Here is a 23,466-nt window from a genome sequence, read left to right as displayed (position 1 = left end):
GTGAATATTCATGCAAGTGCCTGGCAGGCTTTTGCTTTTTTTCTCTGAAAAGACAGCTCTTGCCGAATAAATTCCAAACAGGGTGTATTTCTTTTCTCTCTTTGTTCTTAAAAAAAATGTGGAGGCAAAGGCCAAATTCTTATTTTGCATCTTTCACAAATCCCAAAGGAGGAAGTGTCTATTTTTATCATTCATGTTAAATCTCTTTGGGAGTGGCTTAAATTAATACGCTGTTTGTTAATGATAACCCAAAGCCATGTCCTCTTTCAAGTAGTTTAACCTGGGCCAAGTACTGCTGAGATGAGAGCAACTCACAAAAAAAGAGATATGTCCACTTAGTCTTTTGCTCTCAATCCACACCACTTGTGTTTTAATTAGAGCATTTAGCGGTTAGAATAATTATAATTACCACTGTGCTATTGGAAATATTTGAATTTTAAACTCCTGATCAAAACTTTGAAGACCTGGCACAAGGAAACTGCATTGAGTCCCCAATAATGAAAGAAATCCATTGAAAAACGTAATTAGGTACTTTTTTTTTCAGCCTTTATAAAAGAAAACAATTTACATATGTTTTTGCCTTTTTCCCTCTTTATAATCCTTCAGAAGATTTAGCCTACGATTAGAAATTGTTAAATAGATTCAGTATCTGTTGTTTATAAGTACTCATCACATCTAGGATTCTACCCTTACGTTGTCAGACTTTTAACACGGAAGTCTGTCTTGTCTTGAGCTGGCAAACAACCTTAACAGTTGTAGAAAAGCAGGGTGAGTGAGGATCTGAGGAAGCAGAATTTCTCATAGCTGAATCTTTCTTCTGACCAAGTCCTGAAAAGATGCCTCTGGGAATTTGACAGAATCAGCTCTGAATTTTTAATTTGCAGATAGACAGAACTAATGAGAGCTAAAAGGCTTCTTTTGGAAGCCTTTTATTTTAGTGTCTTAAATTATTATTTATTAATAATATTAATGGTCTGGGATTGAGTTGAGAGATTCTGAAGTCTCTTTGTAAAATCTGTTTGTTCAGCCTACCTGAGCCCAAATTTTCTGAGATTGAGAAATAGGAAATATAATGCTAAACCTAAAGTTTTACCAGGTTCTGATTTGCACAGGATCATGGAAGCATGAGGCCTTAGCACTATTCTTGGGTCAGGGATTGGACCCATATATTCCTAGTAAATGAATTCCTAAAGCAAGGCAGGCTTAGCTATGGACAGCATTTTCCCATAAGAAAAAGGGCTCTTTGTTCAGCTCCCAGCTAGGTCATTTTCACCTCTCTACCAGCAGCATTGTTTAACTCTGAAGAGTGGAATAATTTTTAAACAGTAATTTTTGTCACAGCAGAGGTAGCAACTGAAAGCAAGAAAGATTGTCTCACTGGGGAGAGTGAAATTATATGAGACTTAAGCATTCTGGTAAGAGATCCTTAAAGACACACAAGCTTGATAGTTTGCTCCTGGAAAAGTGTTTAAATGTGACCAAGTTTATTTTCTTTTAGAATTTAGCTGGCTCAGTTTGGATGTTTCTTGATATTTTCATTACAGGCAACAATCCTTACCCACTGTAGTTTGAAAAGGGTTTCCTGTGCATAGTTGAGGAAAGAACCCTGACTAGCCCCTTTTGTTAATTGTGCTAACTAGATTCCACAGTTTTCTTTTTACTTGTATGTTTAGCTCTACTTATAGTGATTTAGATGGTCAATGTAGTTCTAGCTGTTTTTGATTGGTTAGTTGTGCTCTGATTATTGTGGTAGGAACAGGTCCCACTAGATTTCATAGCAGACAGCAGGTGCAATCAAAATATACCAAATGTTCATTACAGTTAGGGCTTGTCTGCACTTACACCAGTGCAGCTGTGACACTGTAGTGCTTAGTGAAGACACTATCTGTGCCAACAGGAGAGCTTCTCCCTTCTGTATAGGTACTTCACATCCCAGAGAGGCAGTAGCTACGTTAACAGGAGAAGCGATCTGTCAACATAGCACTGTCTACACCAGGGATTAGGTCAGTATAACTGTGTTGCTCAGGGGTATGGATTTTCCACAGAGTTATACCAACATAAGTTCCTAGTGTGCACCAGCCTTAGTGTTAGCAACATTTGCTGACAAGAATCTGCTAGCCAAATTATCACAAAGGCTGAAATATTTACACTAGTGTATTGCACAAATTTAGGCATACTGCATAAACAATATGGAGCAGGCACTTTCTGTGAGCTTTTAAAGGGCACCCAGTTCAGTGAATAAGCAAAGGACTTCAATCTTTGTAACTCTTAATCTGATAGAGAATTAATCCCTTAAGGAAATGAATAGAAGATAAAAAAAACCACATTCAGCATAATCTAGTTTGCCATAACATGCATAATGCAGGCTTTCTAATTAGAATATTACCATTTAAAAACTTGGTTCACAGACTGAAGAGAGAGCAATTATTTTGAAGAAAGGGAAGTGCAGTTTGTTGAGTTTGTCTACAGTCACTCCTAACTCAAGCAGCAAAGATAAGAGTTTTGAAAACATACTTGCTATTGAGTTTTGTATCAAAACAACAGCAAAGAAAGCAATTAGTTGTAAACCAAACCCCTGCTAATCAATGGTATACAGCCAGCCCAGGCACTTATGTAAGATATAAACAAAATCACATCTATTAATCAATTTTTAAAAATGCTTCACTGCTTCTAAAGAAAAATATGTAATGAGATTCCCTCCCACCACCCCCAAGCCTCAGGCCTGGTCTACACTTAAAATTTAGGTTAACATAGTTACAGTACTTGGGCTGTGAAAAAAAGCACACTCCAAGGGCCATAGCTATGGCGATCTAATCCCCAATGCAGACGCAGGTAGGTCAATGAAAGAATGCTTTCAGCAGCCTCAGTACCTTTGTTTGGGGAGGTGGTGTTCCAACAGCAATGGAAAAACCCTTTCCATTCCTGTAGCCTGCATCTACACTACAGGATTATGCTGACATTGCTATGGCGCCATAGCTATGGTGTACTAGTCCCTGTAGCATAGACTCCACCTCAAGACTTGGGAAAATTTTGTCTGGAATATCAGGGGAAAGAAAACCCTTGGCTCCTTCAAGGATTGCATACACGCCCTCTGCTCCTTCAGGCTTGAAGAGTGAAGGAGGCGGAGCTCTGTGGCTCATTGGTTGGACAAGGGTTCAGCATAGGCCTACTGACTCCCATGCACCCACGGGGAAGGTCTATAAATCTTTCCTCCTGTCTGAGGGTACCATTCTGCAGCGGGGTGGGGGGGCTCCTGCTCCACCCCCTCACCCCCCTTGGCATTATGGTAGGACTGGGCTTGTGGACCTTGTTGTAGACATCATGCTAGTTGCCTTTTTAGTGCTGGAAAAGAATTTATCTCACTGCCAGATTGGGCTGAGATGGGTGTGGTTTCATCTCCCTGTGAACAGCCCAGGGACCTAGTAGGTAGGTTAGATTGTAAAATTATTTTTTTTCATAGGTGCCCAGTGCAGGTAATTGTTGAGCATGGGGTTCAGTTACCTAATAAACCAGACCTAGAAGAGAAATAGGAAGCCACATCTCATAAAGAAGGTGGGAAATGGGGATGGGGCTTCTAATGTTTGGTACAGTGAGGAGACGACCCTCTCTTTCCCACTCCTTTAAACCTCATATTGGGAGGGAAGGGCAGTGGAGTCCCAGAAATGGTTCCGAGACAGGTTAACGGAAGCTGACAACAGCCCTACAGCAGATGAAACAGAGGAGTAGGAGGCATAAATGCAGTACAAATAATCACAGAGGTAGCATATGACACTTTTAGGAGTAGGAGGCTGAAGGCCACCTCCCTCCAGGTGGCACAGGTTACAATGGAAGGATGACCTGCTCTGGACAAGCTATTGCCGTATAGTTCCCAGATGTCTCACTTGATAAAGTTGGAGCTCAGTTAAACCATATTCCTGGTGCCTTGTGTCCTGGACACTGCAGGAAAACCAAGATAAGGTGAAGGGAGCTCCTTAACAATGCATTTAATGTGTTTCCTGAAGGACAGCACACTCATTAGGTAGTATGAGTAGAGGAAGGGGTCCTTCTTAAGACCTGACCTGACCTGAATAGGCCAGTTTTACTTTTTCTTTCTTTGCCAATTTGATCCATAGAGATGAGAAATTCCCATTTCATATGCAGGCCTTGAGTTCTCTGTTAGTGAGTAATCCTTGTGTTTGCACCACAATAAGAGAATATATGCAAGAAGACAGTATTCCACACAATCAGGATCTGCTTTATTTTATTTCTAGCCCTTGAGCTGTGCTTTCTGTACACAGCCACATTATCCAAACAGATCTTCAAGTCAGTGATACACTGGCAGTTCCACCTGGCAATTGAAATAGAGTATATATAGATTAGTAAATAAATTAAAAATAAACTGTATGAATATTGTAGAATGACTAAAGGGAATATATTATAGATTGATTGTTGGCGTTAACGTAAAGTAGTGTGAATAGTTGGGACTCAGAGGAATACCCGAAATAATGTGCGAAAGGAAAAGGGTATCAACAGGGAACACTGATTGTTAGAGGCACATTGTAGACCAAAGAGTTTAGCTAAATAAGGATTAAGGAGAAGATAGAAAAGACTGAAAAAAAAATAATGAGCAGCTTGGTTTAGTGGTAATTTTACTGATCACTTCTATATTCTATTTCTCCCTATCCAGGTTACTTCTCTGGGACTGTGATGATCGGAGCTATAGTTACTACATTGAGGTTTCCACTAATCAGCAGCAATGGACGATGGTGGCTGATCGAACAAAAGTTTCCTGCAAGTGAGTTTAATTTTTTTCCACTTATTTGCCCATGGGAGAAACTAAGCAAACTATTATCCCATTGATCTGTGTGAGATTTACATGATTACGTCTCACTAACACTGGTTGGAATTATACCTATAACTTGCAAATAACTGAGACTAGACCCCAACAAATGTGATTTTGGGGAGTGGAGACTTCAAGTGTAGATGAAGAGACATTCTTTCAAACCAAAACCAACTTTTGTGGATGCTGCCGATCAAGCCAGTTCCACATTTTTCCAGACTGGTTTGGCAATGTAATATTTATTAGCAAACAAAAACAATGTTTAGTTACAGTTAAGGTTGCAGTAGGACACACTCTGTCTACCCAAAACCTGACAAGCAAGGTGTCTTAACCTGGCCCAGCTACCTTTCTGGATGGACACAGTCTATTGTAATGGGTCCCAAATTCTGGGCTCTTAAGTTTCTAAGAGCCCTTTATTCAGGGTAGTGACTGATCACTTTTCTAGCTCTGGGTCTCTCCAGCAAACTCCCACAAACAGACCCTGTGTCTGACAACACTCCCAAGCTCCCACTTGATTAGATGCTTTCCCCCACAATCCCTTCAGGCTGTGGGAGCTCTGATTTCTCAGTTAGCCCTTCAGGTACAGGAAAGCAAGGAACACTGGCCTAGCAAAAGAATTTCTTAACCACTTGCTTCTTAATAAAGTACATGCTGGAGAGTTACAGATCTTTGAAAAACAACAAAATCCTGAGCACACTCCCCAAGCCTGACCTTATGCCCTCCTATGAGTCTGAGGCTTGGTCTGCATCCTTAGGCTTGGTAGCCCTTTCTGCCCTCCTTAGCCCAGTGGTCTTGCCAGTCATTGTGGTCTGGCCTCTGGCTTAGAAAAACACCCTTTTAAAACAGCCTGTGTCCTCCATTTACCCATGTGCTTCTTCCTAGGAAAGTTTCAGGCTCCATGTCCCCTATCAGCTTCTGGGCTGAGAGTCAGGGCCCCTACCCATAGAAAACCCAGTAGGGAATAGTCATTATGTTGTTGACCCTTGATTGTTCTGTCATAGCTTCTCAGACAAAGGTCTCAAGCCCCTGTGTGATAGGTCACTTGGAAGACCAGACAGCCTAGCAGGTATGCCATTGGCCCTCCAGCCCCTTGCATCTCTTTCAGGATAGTATAGATGCCTGGTTCCTGACTCTAAGCTGGAAATCTCCTGGTTTCCACCCACATCTGGGCAACAGACCTTAAAGTGGTGTGGTAGGAGGATCCAGACCCAGGCCCTCCCACTCCACTGGGTCCCAGACCAGGATCCTCCCTGCAGCAAGTCTAAGTCCACTGCCCTGAGCTACTTCCTACCTATATGTCCCTTCAGTTTGGGGCATGGCCTCTAGAACCAGTCAATCAGTTAATAAAGAGACCAAAGGAGCAAGGCTCTGCAGGACCTCAAAGGGAGTGGTGGTTGGAGAAGGCACTGTCTATGAGCCTTACCCGATCTATGTGCCCTCTCAGGCAGTCTTTTGTCTGGCTTCCCAGAGGAGTCATCCTCCTTCCCATCACCATTTGCATGGGCTTCTCAATGCCGATGAAACAGGGTTGTTTTGGACATGTGTGCCTGACAGGACATTGTCCCAGAGAACAGATATGGTGCAGGGATATAGAATTCTGAAGGAAAGGGTGATGTTTCTGTTCTGTTAACATGCAAATGTGGAAGTTCCAAAATTATCCCACTTTTCATTGGAAAGTCGTGACAGCCACGATGCTTTCATCACGTTAATATGAAGTCACTTCCAGTGAATTACAAGAACTCAGAAAAGCCTGAATGATGGGAAATGTTTAATCCATGGTATATTGAGGACTATGTCCCTACTGTTAAGAAACGTCAACGTTGAGTGCATTAAGATGGAAGAGTCCTGTTACTCCTGGACAACTGCCCAGCGCACTCCCTGCACACCAGTTAGTGACATCTGCCAGAAAAATTGTCTACTTACCTAAAAACACAACGTCAAAAATCGAGCTGATGGATGGTGGGATAATTGCAGCATTCAATTAGCAGTATAGAAAAAGGCTACTGAGAGAAATCCTAGTCACAAGGAATATAAGCTATCTGACTTTTTTGACATCCTTCACTCTGAAAGATTTGATATATCTTGCAGCTGACACGTGGTCCGATATTCATTCAGGAAATTTCATAAACATTTGGAACAAGACATTAAGGTCCTCCCTGCCAACTGTCAATCATGATGCAGAAGTGCTCCAACTAGAAAATGACAACAATGAGCAACTTCTGTTGGATGTCCAGACGCTTCATTTGCCAAATGGAGTGGAGAATCCTGAAGCTGTTGTGAATGACTGGCTTCACATGGATGATGAGTGTGCAGTTACCATCATGCTGACAGATGAAGACATCATTAACAACGTGTTTGGGAGGTCAGATGCCTAAGAAAATGAAATCGATGAGGCAGACTAACCAGCATCCCCTGCCCCACTTGCATCTGAGGCAATAACGCAGTTAGAGACTGCTTTTGCATTGATGTAAACACAGGATGTTGAGGCAGTAAAAATCCTGCAACTCCATCAAATGCTGATGTTGGCTTCCATGCAACCGGCTTCCATGCAACCGGTGCAGGAAAGCAAAATTAATTAATTTTTTAGAACTGAGACTTAAATCAACATTTGGCATTCTTATTTTTTGAATTGAAACAAAACTGAAAATTTGTTGATGCACTTTTAAATTTTTCATATTTGACTGGTTTTGAATGTTCCATTTCAATTTGAGATTTGAGTTTTTTTGTGCTGTGTTCTTCAGTGAATTAATACAAATTACTGGATGCATGTCACAAATGGTTATTGTTAGCTTAATTAATTAATAATGATAAAGCCTTTATCCAAGGCAACTTCATTAACTTACTCCAGTAATTTATCATTCATTTTGATTGTTTTTTTTTTTCAGTCTAATGAATCCCTGGCTATAACGAACAAAAGACTTGGATTCCAGTGGGTGTTATAGCAAGGGTGTATTATATTATTAACTACATGTAAATATTTACTTTCAGTTGAAACTTGGCATATCAGTTCTCATTCTGAAAGAGCATTTATATTTAAAAATAAGTAAATCCCTGTAGCAGAGCATGGTGGGGCCCCCTTGGCTTCTGCCTCTGCTAGCTTCACAAAGTCACTCGGAGGCAGGCAGGAAGGAGGGGAGAGCTACCTCCCTGCTTCCATTCCCTGCCTTTTCCCTTTCCTCCTGCTCTCCCCAGTTAGGGCCAGGTTACCTCCAGCCCACTCTAATTTGTTCCCTTAACAAGGAGCGGACATGACAGGCTGAATCTGCAACCCTTTGCCCAGCACTCTGTCACACACCTCCTCCCCTTCTCGAACCGCCAGGTTCACACCTCCATGTCCTCTCCTTCCTCTCCTGGGGGAGGGGGGAGCCCTCTATGGGGAGGTCTTTTCCCCTCTTTCAGGTCAATACCAGGGCTTTCCATGTGGGTTTCCTTCATCCCCCACCCACAGAAACTACATTGTATGGGGGTGGATGGCCCCACAGCTCCACCGTGACCCACAGGTCCTCGCACGATTCACAGCCCCTTGGGTGTTACCCTGTTTTCCCCCCCTTCCTTTCCATCAGGGTTCGGGGTTGGTCCTGGCCCCCTCCTGGACACTCAGGGCTTCCTGTCCCCCACGCTTGTCCAACAGAGCCAGCGTCTCTTCCTTTGGGGGTCTGCTAATAAGTGCCTCCACCGGGTCTTGCTCTCCAGTCAAGGGCCCTAGGGTGGATGTCTTGCCCATAGCTTCCCTCTCCTTCTCGTGCTCTGTTCTCTAGAGGTTTTCTGCTCGGGGGTTTCTAGCCCCTTCTTAGGGGAATCTCTCCTTTTCCCTGTCTTGTGCTTCTCCCTCTGCCCACCTTCCCTTTTGGGAAGGGGTCCCAGTCCATACCCGCTACCATGGGATAGGCTCTTTACTACCCCAACCCGTTGCCACTTAAACCTGCCCCAAACCTCAAGGGGCACCTGGGCCATAGTGTATTGCCTCCTATCCCTGTGGACACATTCTATATCCATCTTCGCCCTGGGAATCTACCAGTGCACCCTCACCAGCTTCCTTTGTACTAGGGAGCAGGCTGAGGCTGAGTCCACCAGCCCTTGCTGGAGTTTCCTCCCCACCATCACTGGAATGGTGGACAGCTTCTGCTCCTTTCCCTGCCCTCCAGTGTTTGCCCAGCCACACAACTCCGCCCATCCACAATTCATGTGCGGGCAGTCCCCCTTCTTGTGTTCCAGTTGTCCGCACTGCAAGCAGACCACCGGTCAGGACCCCAGGAGAGCCCCTCACATGTCCTCCCGTTCATTCTCAGGCCCTTCCCAGGCGGGGTTTCTCTGGGCCTTCTCCTGGTCTCCACATCCCTGCTTGGCCATCCTTCCTTCCTGGGAAAGGATGCCTCCATCTACTCCTCTGTACATTTCACAACTGCCTCGACCATATTCGGTTGGTGCCTCCTCACCCACACCTTTATGTTCTCGGGAAGGCCCTGTAAGAACTGCTCTATGACGAGCTTGTCTGTGATCTCCCCCACAGTCTGGGTGTCCAACCTCAGCCAGCGGGTGGCCCAGTCCATTAACTTTTGGGTGAATGCCCGGGGCCGCAAACCCGCCGTTCACCTCGCTGCCCGGAACTTCTGCTGGTACTTCGCGGACAGCCCCACCCAATCCAGGATGGCTGCCTTCACTACTTCATAATTTCTGGCCTGCCCTTCACTTAGGGCCATGTAGGCTGCTTGGGCTTTGCCAGCTATGTAGGGAGCCAGTTGCCCGGCCCAGGTTGTCCTGTTCCGTCCAGCTCCAGCAGCTAGGAAGGTGTTGGCATCATCTGTCGGGCCCATTTTACATAGTCCTTGGCCTGGCGCCCAAGCACCATCCCCTGCCGTGGGATTCACCACTTTCTGCAGGTGCTGTTGTTGAATGCCAGCCTGCTCCCAAATGAAGTCCTGCAGGCTCTTCTGCTGTTCTGTCTGCCAGGTGAGCAAGGCCTGTCTCTCCAGATGGTGGACTTGTTGAAAACATTGCATTGCCTTCTGCACCTCCTCCTGCTGCTTGACCAGCTATTGCAGAGTCTCCTCCATCTCTGGGCTGCCAAACACTTGCTTTGGCACAGGAGATCCCGGACGAGCCCCCACGTGTAGCAGAGCCTGGTAGGGCCCCCTTTGCTTCTGCCTCTGCTAGGTTCACAAAGTTACTGGGAGAGCCTGGGTTTAGTAATCACTGGTGCACTTTATTCTCAGGCTTGTTTCCACCACCATTTCACCGTGTACAAGTCACTCTTCACCGTCTGCAGGCAGGTGGGAGGGGAGAGCTATCTCCCTGCTTCCATTCCCTGCCTTTTCCCTTTACTCCTGCTGTCCCCAATAAGGGCCAGGTTACCTCCAGCCCACTCTAATTCGTTCCTCTAATGAGGAGTGGGCATGACAGAGGGCTGAATCTGCAACCCTTTGCCCAGCACCCTATCACAATCTCTGTGTGTGTGTGTGTATATATACACACAGAGAGAGAGAGAACACATGCGCAAAATGCAGGGTTTTCTTTGAGTGCTTGCACATGTCCATTTCAGTGTAGGTGTATACATGTGCTCATAATGCTGGCGACCCCACTCTCCCTCAGTTCCTTCTTACCACCTGTGATGGTTTCTGGAACTTCTGGGCAGGGAATTTCTCCTAGTGACTTTTTCCTACCTCTTAGTGTAAAGTTATTGTACTGTAGTAGTTAGTAGTTAATTCTAATAGTTTAATAATTTTTAATAGATAGTTTTGAATGCCTGTGCACTTAGTCAGCAAGGCTGTTCACATTTCGGTGCTGGGGCATGTGTTGGTTGCCAGGCTTCAAGCCCTGCTTCAAGCTTCCTGTGGCAAGTCAGTGCCATTGAGTGACCCGTATTTGAGTTGCCTCAGGTGCTTAGGGAAATCTCACAGAAAAGACCACTGCCAGGTTTGCAGAGACTTCAAACCCTGCACCAAGAAGGACCGGGAAGCGAGGTGAAGGTGCTTCTCATGGAGGCAGCCCTAAGCCTTGCTTTGGAGCCATGCTCAGACTCAGCATCAAGCACCTCAGCTTCGGTGCTGGGTGCTCTTCTCACCAGTTGAGAGTCCGGGCACCATTCTTCTTCTTCGGTGCCTTAGAAGAAACACCAGAAGCACCAGGAGAAGAGCCAATCCCCGGTGCCAAAGACAAGCAGGCAGGGGGACTGGGATAGAGCGAGACTCACGTCAGACCGCTCTTCCTCCCCACCATCGCAGCAGGTACTTTCAGCTTCAGTACCACTGCAAGCTCCGCTGACACTGGCATCTTCCTCACACGGACAATATATTGGCCAGTTCGCGGTACTGTCGACTCCACAGGTATTTGCAGTGGTCATGGACCTACTTTCCCTACTGATATTTGTGTCCCTGGATGTTCAAGACTCAGCAGTGCCAGTACCTGCTGAGCAGCTAGAGAGCCATCTCCTGGACTTTGCCCTATATGGTGATCGCCCTCTAGAGGAAACCCCATTTGGCAGCACCTGCACAGTCTTCTTCATGATGACGATCACTGGCACTGAAGGGAATGGCACCGCCTTTGTCTCCTCACTGCAGTTCATTCTCTTCATCAGAGTCCAAACTGTGGTCTTACTTTCCCTATCATCACAGCCACGTGCACTGCTCCCCGGACCAATCCTATACTACTGTGGTCCCAAGTACAGGGGTGCCGCCAAACACTTGGCCACCAGGTCCATGGGCACCAGTGCCTATGCAATGGCCATTTTGGAACCCATGGGGTTTCCCCGGCCCAGGGCACCTTCTCAAGGCGATCATACTCTGTGGCTTCAGAGAGCAGGGCACCCCCAGAACTGCGTTGAGAGACCCCAACCCAGACTCCAGTACCAAATCCACACCAACCTTCAGGAAGAAGTCCCGCAGGCCTCGGCTGACGCTGAGGAAGTGACAGAGGCTCCTAAGCCGGTCATCGCCTCTTCCTCCTCCTTCCCAGATGAGGCAATGGTGGCAGCAGGGGTCTCCCCGCCGCAAGATGAACCCAAGGCATATCAGGACTTGGTAAAGCTGGGAGCCTCAAACTCGGGTATACAAGCAGAGGTGGTCAAGGAGACAATACACAGACTTCTAGATATGTTGTCAGCGGCAGGTCCCTCTAGTGTTGCTCTACCACTCAACAAGACCATTATGGACCCAGTCAGGGCACTGTGGCAAACCCCTGCCTCCCTCCCTCCTATGGCAAAGCATACAGAGCGCATATACTTTGTACTAGTTAAAGCAGGGGTGGGCAAAGTTTTTGACCAGAGGGCCACATCTGGGAATAGAAATTGTATGGTGGGCCATGAATGCTCACAAAATTGGGGTTGGGTTGTGGTAGGGGGTGCGGACTCCAGGGTGGGGCCAGAAATGAGGAGTTCAGGGTGCGGGAGGGGACTCCAGGCTGGGGTGGGGGTGTAGGGTGCGGGGGAGGGGGGATGAGGGCTCCAGTAGTGGGGGGCGGGCTCTGGGGTGGGGCTGTGGATGAGGAGTTTGGGATGTAGAAGGGTGCTCTGGGCTGGGACCAAAGAGTTCGGAGGGCAGGAGGGGGATCAGGGCTGGGGTAGGGGTTTGGGGGGCGGGGAGGGGGGCGGGCTCTGGAGTGGGGCTAGGGATGAGGAGTTTGGGGTGTAGGGGAATGCTCCGAGCTGGGATCGAGAGGTTCGGCGGGCAGGAGGGGGATCAGGGCTGGGGGAATGGGGTTAGGGCGTGGGGAGAGGCTCAGGGGTGCAGGCTCCAGGCAGCTCTTACTTCAAGCAGCTCCCAGAAGCAGAGGCGTGTCCCTTTTCTGACTCCTATGCACCAACCCTGCAGCTCCTATCTGAAACTTAGCTCTCTTCATCTGGTGGCCTGGAAGCTCCATGACTGAATCATGAGGAGCAAGTCTGTAGAATCCTACTGGGCTGTAGAAAATCCTCCACCAGGGCCACCTACCTTGCAAAATGGAAGTGGTTCTCCATCTGGTCCTACCAACAGAGAATTCAACTATGCAGTCCTCACTACAGCTCATTTTGGAGTACCTTCTGCTTCTGAAACAACAAGGTCTGTCCCTCTCTTCAGTCAAGGTTCACTTAAGGTTCATTTCAGCCTTCCATCCCAAGGTCAACAACCGATCCATTTTTTCGCACAAGATGGTTATCTGTTTTCTTAAAGACCTGGAGAGGATATACCCCCAGGTTAGAGAACCCATTCCTCCCTGGGATCTAAACCTCATCCTGTCAAAACTCACTGGTCCACCGTTTGAGCCACTAGCAACATGCTTGTTGTTACATCTCTCCTGGAAAGTGGCCTTCTTAGTAGCCATCTCTCCGGCCAGAAGGGTTTCAGAGATCTGGGCCCTTACGTTGGAACCCCCATGTATGATCTTCTTCAAAGATAAGATTCAGCTGAATCCACACCTGTCGTTCCTCTCAAAGGTGGTTTCGCAATTCCACTGCAGTCAAGCAATCTTCCTCTGAGTATTCTATCCTAAACTGCATGCGAGCAGAGGGGAACAGTGCCTACACTCTTTGAATGTTAGACAGGCTCTGGCTTTCTGTATATAAACTACCAAACCATTCCACAGATTGACTCAGCTGTTCATAGCATTTGCAGAGAGAAAGAAGGGCCTTCCCATTTCATCCTGGATTACTTCATGCATCTGGGCGTTACAAACTCTTGGCCCCTGCTAATATGACTGCTTATTTCACAAGATCACAGGCCCCCTCGGCCGCTTTCCTAGCGCAAGTTCCTATTCAGGACATCTGCAGATCAGCAACATTCTCAATGCGCTATGCCATCACCCGGCAGGCTAGAAATGACTCCAACTGCAGCCGTGCAGTCTTGCAGTAAGCCTGTCCTTGAACGTCAAGCCCACCTCCTGTACAACTGCTTGTGAGTCACCGACATTGGAATGGACATGTGCAAGCACTTGAAGAGGAAAAAATGGTTATTAAGCTTTCTGTAACTGTTCTTCGAGATATGTTGTACATGTCCATTCCAAAACCCAACCTCCAACCCCTGTTATCGGAGTCAGTTGGTAAGAAGAAACTGAGGAAGAGTGGATTAGCAGGGCCCTTTATACCAGTGTTATGAGCGCACGGCACCAGAGGGCCCCGGACCCAACCTGACAGATACCTCTAGGGGAAAAAATTCTGGCAGCTGTGCTCAGAGCACATATAGACCTACATTGGAATGGACATGTGCAACACATCTCAAAGAATAACAGTTACAGAAAGCTTTATATAATATAACCGTTTTATGTTCATGGTTGTCTGAAATTCTCCAATTACTGTCTTTAGCACAAGTTGTACAGCTAATACTGTTCTCTATTGTGAACCGTAGAAAAATGAGTGATGTCTCTTACAATGCAGCATATGTTGCAATAGCAAAAGAAAATGGGGAGAATTAGGGATGAAATTCAGCTTTAGAGAGACAGACAGACTCGCAGAGTTGGAAAAAAAGTGAATGTTTAAACCAAAACAATTTACTTTGCTAGAGATATTCTGTATCCCTGTTGCTGTTCTTAAAGATGTCCTTGGATAAGAGCTTTTTCCCTTGCAACCTGGCTTGTCTGTCTGCCTAATCCTGTACTGAATTTCTAATCCTTTGTAGACTGTTGTCTTGAAAGTGATTGTGAGGTCCCCAAACTAGCCTGCTGGATTCCCAGCAGGAGGAGTAGAACAAACTATAAAGGTAGCAAACTCAAACTTCAGCAGACTTCTTTGATGATCAGTAAGAATGTCAAAGAAAATAATAAGAAACAAAGGGAAAGTAAATTGAATTTTGTTCAAGTAGCATATACTGTATTTGATAGTCTACCCAAGTGTGAAAATTCCTTTTAAACTCTGAATGTGTTGCCTTTGGTCAGGGTAATGGTATTTTAATGTAGTATTTTGCCTGAATTAGTAATTCAGTGCTCAAAGCCTCCAGTGACAGGCTATTCCTAACCTCTTCTCTCTCACTCAGTCTCAAAAGGCTGAGGATCGAGGAAGAGAAGCCGGGGTGTTGTTATCTTCACAGGGAACGCTTGCTGTCTTTAAATGGGAGCCAATTAATGCACACTGATTGTGTAATTGTCATTTTAAAGATGCTCTATGTAGGCAAATTTTTTCGGCTTTCAAACTAAACCCTGTTTTTCTCTACGCAGTATGACAGTAATGAAAACCAGTCAGGTTCTGGGGTTTTTTTTTGTTTTTTGTTTTTTTTTTTGTTTTTTTAAAGGGCAGACATTTGTGACAAGTTTGCTTGAGTTTGTTAGTTTTGAACAATAGAGACGTGTACTTGTTAGAAGAATTTACTGACAAGAAGTCTAGAATTCATATTAAAAAGAAAAGAAACCAAAGGCCAGAAGGAATCATTCCTTGGGTTAATGATTCTTACTTTTGATAAAATAAGTACCATGATTAAAAAAAAACAAAACAGACTATCACCAAGATTAATATCACCTGAAATGTTGATCTTTGAAGTTCTCTTTTGTATTGTTATTGTGAAATGGATTCTAATCTATGGTACTTATTTTATAGTGCTCGGTTTCCCCGTGGAAAATTCTATCCATGGAATTATTTTGTAGATAAGACCAAACATATGGCTTATGCATATGCAATTCCTAGAAATTTGACACCAATTATCTGTGTGACTATTTCAGTCCAGTTTTATCTTTTTCATAACGGAAAGTACTGTTTCATTATTGCAAAACTAAAGGCACATTGTCGTTATTTACCTTTTTTTCCCACTTGACTTTTGTTTGTCTTCCATACTAGAGTGCTTTGTGGTGGTACATGTTCAAAAGTTTCCAGACCTCTTTATTATTACAACATGTGCATGCTGCTTACCGTAGCTATTCCACTTCCCAAATTCTGAGCTCATCTCCCAGCATTCATTTCCTATGTAGATGCCATTTGTACTGCCACCATTAGGACTGAATCAGTGAATCCCATGTAAAAATCTGTTGGGAGGAGGATACTTCATAAGTCCAATTATTTTTGTAGTTTACATTTTCTAGAGTGGGATTTAAGTATACTTTTCCCAATGAAGTTATCTGTCCATCTCCGGTGTTCCACTTTTCTGTCCTTTCCCCCATATAATAAATCATCATGTGTCAAGAAGTGCAGAAAGGTCAGTGGCTAAAAGCCATAATTTTTAACCATATTTCAAAAAACATGGTTTGGCCTTTTTCAGGTTGTTCAAATATTTAGAAGAAGAAAAAAATACTTATTAGTTACATATCTTTTATTGAAAACTGGATTTTGGATTTAATTTCTAAACAAAAATTGCCAAGCATTTATAATCTATAACTTGGTATGATGAATTCAGTTGTTCTGCAGAGAAAAGGGAGACAAACAGCCCAGATATCCATGTTTCAGAGTCATGTGTTGCATGTGTGTTATGTATTCTCATATATGGCTTATAGTCCAATGGAGCAGGAGAGGAGGAACTGCCCTGGACCTCTGGAGTCAAACATTGTAGGTTTTGAGCATAATTATGTCTTTTTTGCATTGAATTATCCTCACCTCAGTATTGTGTTCTCCAGAATGTGTTGCCCAAGATTCTGAAGATTCACTGTTAGCCTTGTTTGTTGAATGAAAAAAAAAAAATAGCACAAATTATAGCAAGACAGCTGGGAAATTGTCCCAGTGCTTAGCTTACATTCAAGTCTCACTTGACAAGAATAAAAAAGTCTTCTCATTAATCTGTTCATTACACCACTGGCAGTGTTTGTGTTGAAACAAGTCAGATAGGCATAAAGGGGTCACTTTGTTTAATTATTGAACATAAGATCCTTGAACAATAGAGTACTGAACTACTGTTCCTTGTGCTAATGTGTTCACACTGTAAAGGATTCTCAGGGAAGCAAAAGGAAAGAAAATGAGTACCAGCCTCAAGTACCTGGTATATTAAAGGGAGAGGGTATTCTATAATAAGGTTTCACAGATAAAAAATAGACCTGTATTACATTTCAGTATTTAAGGAGGCACTCAGAATTCTGAATATTCTGTGTTTAAAGTTGCATTTGATAGCTTTTATTTTAATCAGTTGTGGTTAATATCTAGCTCTTTTTCTCTGTGTCCTCTAACAGTGACCTAGAGAGGCTACGGAAAAGGTTTTCCAGTCCCTGGTCAGTCTCAGATGCTGTTTTTTTCATTGCCTGCTTTTACCCAATACTCTTGATTGCTGCTGTTCAGCTGCAGAAAACCCACAAGATTTTTGTAAGCGCAGTATAAAAAGGCAGCATAAAGGTGCAAAGTATTGCCGTTAAAAGTAGTGAGGTCCTTGGTTTTATATCTCTTCTGAAAGACAGCACAGTAACCCTAGCACCATGCTGGGGTATTGGTCCAATATTGTCTCAGAGAAAAGAGGGCCCTTGACTGAATCAGAAATACAATTTCCTGCAGGTATTAGATTTTACTCTCACCCAAGCACTGACCTGGGCTTACCCTTACAAGCTTGTAAAATCTGACAAGATCACAGCTGAAAGTGGGCTGGATGCATTTTTTTTTTTAATGTTTCATGACAAGGAATGTGCATGAACTGAAATTCACAGAATTTTTTTTTTTAGAAGGACTCCATTTTGATGACGAAAAGCAAACTTTTAGTTAGTTAATATCCCAGAGGAAAGGAGAACATAACTTATTTACCCAGGACAGCACCACTGAAAAAAGATGCTGGGGTGAGTGCAGCTGTACTGGCTGGGGAAAATGATATTTGTTCCTCCTCTGGACCCACAAGAGTGAAACCCCCAGGGCCCCTCTAACAGCTCAATATTCTGTGGTAATAGTCAACATTGCTTTTACAATATCGAATCAATCCACGGGCCATTATTGTTACTTTTGTTGTTTCAAAAATAACCTTAGCCACATGAATCCGGAAGAACTGAACGAGTTGTAGTCCTGCAACAGGATAAGCAGGATGTTTAGTTTGTAATACTGCAGAATAATTGGTAGTTTTCCACTTGTCTTTGATAAGAAGAGGTTTGTACTTGCTTTCCGTGGTGGTAAATAGATCAGATTTTTATGCATTTTTTCATCTAATATTCTGAATTTTTAAATCTATGTTTTGCAAAGATTGATGAGAAATTGCTAAGTTTAAATATGTCCAGCATGTCTAATGCTTAGTTTTGCATTTAAAAACAAAGTAAAAATATTCAGGGGGAGATGTTTTTAATTAAATCATTTTATACATTCTTAAACTATCTTTAACTTTCTCTAGTGGCTTTGACTTTCTGCCTCTCATGGGGTATGAATCTTGAAGATCAGCTCAACAGCTACTATGATAAAACTGCAAACTCTCAAGTTATTGTTTTTATTTTACTACAAGAGATTATATCTTAAATACAAACTATCTCCCTCTCTCCACAGTTAGCGCCTGCTGAGGGCTTATCTACACTTAAAACACTATAGTGGTGCAGCTGCGCTGCTTCAGTGAAGGCACTACCTACACAGACGGGAAGGGTTCTCCCATTGGTGTAGGTACTCCATCTCCCTGAGAGGCAATAGCTCGGTTGACAGGAGAATTCTTCCATCGACCTAGCACAGTCTACACCGAGGCTTAGGTCAGTTTAACTGCTTCATTCTGGGGTATGGATTTTTCAGACCCCTAAGAGACATAGTTATACTGACCTAATTGTATTGCTCATACACAAATGCATTCTCTGTTCCTCTCCCTCATTCTTCTCTTTTTTGACTTCCTATTAGACATTAGCTCATAAAGCATAATAATGCTTTGGTTTGAGTAGTGAGGAATTTATTTTTCATGTTTTGAATATGCATGGGTTTGTCTCTCTTGCTCTCTTTGGTATCTGTCTGCAGTACTTATAGGTGCATACTCTTTGTGATGATCAGAGTACAGACATCCCAAAGGGAGAACAGAAGGTTTAGGCCCCAAAAATAAGCAGCTGAACTGATTGATTGAATGCTATATTATTGTACTATGGAAGTATATCGAGTAAGGTCTTTTATGAAAGCTTGTAATGTTCTGAACTTCAAGGTCATTTTGAGTTATGTATACCCACTGTGGTTATGAATTTTTGTATTTGTGTATTTAGAGAACTGCGTCCATAATCTTTGGCTCGACTTCATTGCAGGCAGGGCAATGAGTGACCAGACAGGGAGAGGCACTTCGCATGACACATATTTACACAAAACTGCACTCTAGTAACAATCCATCGTACAACCCAGAAAAAGACAACGGTGGGCCATTAAAGTGAATGGGAGGACATTGAGAAATCCTGGCTATCAACTCAAGAGAGAATTTATCCCACTCTGAATAACCTTGAGTCACCATACCTGGAGAGGAAAAAAAGTGGGTGCAGGTGGAGAAATCCTGTTAAAAAGGAGGCTTGAAAGTGAAGTTTTCATCCAGAAACTGAGGGACAGCCTCTAAAGCTTTGTCTACACTGGAACTTCGTCGGCAAAACTTTTGTCATTCGGGAGTGTTAAAAAAAAAAAAAAATACCACACCCCCAAACAACAAAAATTTTACCAATGAAAAACGCTGGTGAGTACATCGCTTTGTCAGCAGGAGCGCTCTCCTGTTGACAAAGCTGCTGCCGCGCGTGGGGGTTGGAAGTTTTTTGTAGGCAGGAGAGCTTGACAAACAGCAGCTATTCTGTGCACCTTTTAGCAGCGTGGCATAAGCAGTACAGCCATGTCACTAAAAGCTGCTTGGTGTAGACAAAGACTTAGTGGGACCCTGCCTGTGAACACTGGATCCTGCCCTATAGCTAGTGGGTACAATGTGGAACTGTTTTAAGGCAATAAGTAACTTGTAATAGAAAAGAGATTTTATCTAATATGAAAGTGGTAAAGCATGAAGTCACGTCTTTGTTTATTTTCTGGGTAACATGTATATGTTTGCTTTCCCTCACTATTTCACCTGAGATCTGTGGTTTTTCTGCTAAATAAACTTTTTGTTTATTTTTATGCGAAACAGGTCTCTGATGTGCAGACTGCATGTTGTGTGTGTATGTGACACAAAATGAATTGATAACTGGGGGACTGGTTTTGCCCTGTCAGGAATGATGAACCAGAGAGGAATGGTCCAAGTATCTGGTAGTTAAGAACTCTGGGAGGATGGATTTAGGAAGACTCGGGACTGGAAGTGCTGTTGGTGTTACCTTGCAAGGAGTAACTAGGCTGGTGGAAGCCAGGGTGAGACCTTGTGCTTGTAAACAGGCTGCTGGTGTCAGGGTGTTGAATTGTGGCCTCATGGCACCAAGGAACTCCAAAGTTACAGGGCAGGCTGTATGAAAAACCGTTCCCAGTCTGGGTGATCTCCAAAATGTCATAGTGGTATAGTCATTATAGGAGTTGCACACCAATATCAGCCTACTGAGGTTCACACTCCAAACACTTGCTAAGCAGACCCCAATGGATTCAAAAATGAAGAAGCAAAGTACGAACTATGGCTTATTATTTTCTTTTGTTTATTTTGGGTTAAGGGAAATGCAACACAGAAGGAGGGAAATGAGTCAGATTCCTTGGACGCAATGGATAAAAAGCAGCTTGGGAGCCAATGTTTGAAATATGGTTTTCCGGAGCAAGACAGATCAGCAGAGGATTTGAGAAGCTTGTTCATCCGGTATTTTGAGCAGCAGCAGGAGGAGGAAGAGGAAGGTGACCCAGGGTTGGGAAACCAGCCAGACATTAACCCCTGCAGGAGACAGCTGTGCAGGTAGAGCTGGCCAAATTGCAGCTCCACAGAGACAGAGGCCTGTGTGTGCAGATGGCAAAGATGACAATCCGAGAGATGATTGCATGAGCTGCAGCACAAAAAAGAAAAGCTGCAGTGGTAGCAGAATATCACCAACGGTGCTTAGAGATGATCGAGGCAGCCAAAGCCAACAATGAGGCAGAGGAGCGGGTTCACCAGTGGTGAATGGAGGCGACCTAGGTAGCCAAGGCCAACTACAAGGGACAGGACAAATGGCAGCGATCAAAATAGAAGAGAGAACATACAAGCAGCAAATGAAGGCACAGGAAATACAGATCTTAGTACTAGAGCAGCAGAAAGGTATTCCCCAGCCCAGTGTTTTCCCCAGGAATTGAAATTGGGGGGGGGGGGGGGGGGGGGGTTCAGATTTACAGGCAGGGGGGTCAGGGCCGATGAGGGGTGAGACCGTGAGGGTGAAGGTGGGCTGTATGGCACCATAGTAAAAACTGAAAAATGCTTCATGATCATTTTATTAGATTTTAAAATCATCACACAAATTAAAATTGGCTACTCAAGCCTTCTATGAAGCTCTACATCTTTCTTGGTTTCTTGTTATAATTTTGCACAACTCTGTTAATTAACTTCTTGAATGCAATGCATTAATCTTTGGTGGCTTCTCGTGTGTCCAGTACTTCCATTCCTTCAGTTAGTATGCTCATTAGTTCATTCATGTGATCAGGCAGAAGGCGACTTCTTTCAGAACACAAAATTCTATTCAATGATGAAAAAGAACGCTCAACTGTAGCTGTTGTGACTGGGAGTAGCAAGAGATGAATTCCTACTTCTTTCAGCCCAGGAAACATAGCATAAAGATCAGGTCAAGCTACTAGTGATGATAAAAAAAGAAGTTGAAGTCAAATCTTCATTCATTCGTCGTATGATATTCCACTCTGTGTTCAAATTCTCTATTCTGTCCTGAGCACATGGCAGCCCCATTGCTGGTAGTGCCTCACTCCACTCAACTGTCGGTGTTTTATAGGACAGGGATCTGTAAAAGCTACGTAGAGGTTGAGTAGAATCTAGAAGTCGCTGTTGTAGATTTTTAAGAATCAAGTCTGTGTACTTTTTCAGTTGTCTTAACAAACACTTCTTGTCCTGTTCACTTAAGAATTCAATATAAATGCCTTCATTAGTCAACTTCTGGACTGAAGTCTTTGCTTCTTCCAGTACTGGTAAAAATGAGAAAGTAAGCAATTTTTCAGTAATAGTATGCTGGGACACTTTTGTATTTTTATGTCTGATTTTGTAAGCAAGTAGTTTTTAAGTGAGGTGAAACTTGAGGAACGTAAGACAAATCAGACTTCTGAAAGGAGTACAGGAGTCAGGAAAGGTAGAGAACCACTGATGCAGGTGATTTGTTTCTGGTGTTAGTCCCTGAAAAAGAGCAGAACTCATGGGAGGATCCTTTGAGGTGATAAAGAGACTAAATTAAGTGCATGTACAGAAACCTACCGTCAGGGCTTACCCCAAACTGCTCACATTAACATACTGAAAATATAATAGGGAGGCTATAGTAAACATGATGTGCTATGCAGATGAGGGCTGCAGAGTATTGCCTCTCTTAGACTTAATGTTTGAGAGTAAGGGGGAGACCCCATTAGAGAGTGTTAATTGAAGTGAAAGGATAACCCAACTAGAAAAGAGAGAAGTCATGAGTGTGTTACAAAGTCAGAAAGGGGTGTTTTCTAACAAATCTAGCCTGACTCACGTGAGAGAACATCAGATTAACACCAGTGAAGCACACCCAGTAACCAGTAGGGCTTACAGGACAACAGGGATGAGGGAAGAGATCAAGGGGGAGATAGATGCACAGCATGCTAGACATGGAAATTGTAGCAGTCTCAGACAGCCCCCCTGGGTTTTCTTCATTATCCTAGTGTCCCACAGAAAGACTGTACAGTAAGGTTTTGTGTGGATTATAGAAAATGTAATGCTGTTACAGTCCCAGATGCTTGTGTGGATGATATGTTAGATACACTTAGCTAAGTATTTAACCGCTGTGGATTTAACCAAGGAATCTTGGCAAGTTCCCTTGGATACTGAGTCACAGAAAAAGTCTGCATTCATTACTGATTTTGGACTTTTGGAGTTTAAGATACTACTCTTTGGATTAACTGATGCAGGGGATACATTCCATAGGCATAATCAGATATTATGTGGGTTCCAGGACTTTGCTATAAACTACATAGATGATATTGCTCTATTTAGCAACACCTGAGAGGAACACAAAACACAAGTAGGGAAAGGTATTGAGAAATCTTGAGGAGGTAGGCATCACAGTGAAGGTGTCAAAATGTATGGTGGGGTCAGCAAAGATCTCTTAACCAGGGTCATTGGGTGAGTGGAGGCCAAATCTACCCAGATCTCGGGAAAGTGGAAGCTATTGTGAATTGGCCCAAAAATAAAAACTGGTTCAATCTTTCATAGATCTATTGTCAAAAATTTGTGAGAGGTTTCACTAACAGCATTGGTCCTATTACAAACCTATGCCAGAATACAAAGGCAGAAAAAGTGGTTTGATTAGACATCTGTCAAAAGGGTTTTGATGCAGTGAAACAAATTTGATCAAAGACACCCATTTTAGCCAGTCCAGATTTGAAGAAAAAGTTTGACTTGTGTTCTGATGCACCCAGCACATATCTTGGAGCTGTATTGATGCAAACTGGGGAGGATAACAAGAAACACCCCTTTGCATTTCTGAGCAAAAAACTGTCTCCCACCGAACAGAATTATTCTGCAATAGAAAAGGAGTGTTATGTCTTTGTGTAAGCTGTAAAACAACTGAGACCCTACGACATAGTCAGGGGTTGGAGAACAAGATAGCCACACTCTGCATTAGCCATTCATTCACATATATATATTCATCTTTGCAACTACTTATCCCTATTGGGTTTGAACAAGGCCAGCTGCTGCCAGAATTGTTGATTTTGTGCTACCTTGTAAGTCTTGTAAATCATGATGATGAGA

The 23,466-nt window shown here is 43.7% G+C and overlaps 1 protein-coding gene across 4 annotated transcripts in view; it reads left to right on the top strand.

The window, feature by feature from the left end:
- The window catches only part of BTBD9 (BTB domain containing 9), a 296,353-nt gene that overhangs the window by 212,219 nt on the left and 60,668 nt on the right, over positions 1-23,466 (top strand). For 2 of the 4 annotated variants that reach the window (XM_073338551.1, XM_073338552.1), the window contains exon 9: positions 4,667-4,774. In XM_073338551.1, the coding sequence (XP_073194652.1) occupies positions 4,667-4,774 (108 nt within the window). The other 2 variants (XR_012158194.1, XM_073338553.1) reach the window with 2 other exon arrangements.

Source organism: Lepidochelys kempii, chromosome 3, assembly GCF_965140265.1.
Source record: "Lepidochelys kempii isolate rLepKem1 chromosome 3, rLepKem1.hap2, whole genome shotgun sequence".
Classification (NCBI taxonomy): Eukaryota; Metazoa; Chordata; order Testudines; family Cheloniidae; genus Lepidochelys; species Lepidochelys kempii.
The sequence above is the reverse complement of the archived record's forward strand: the minus strand, read 5'-3'. Positions and strand labels throughout refer to the sequence as shown.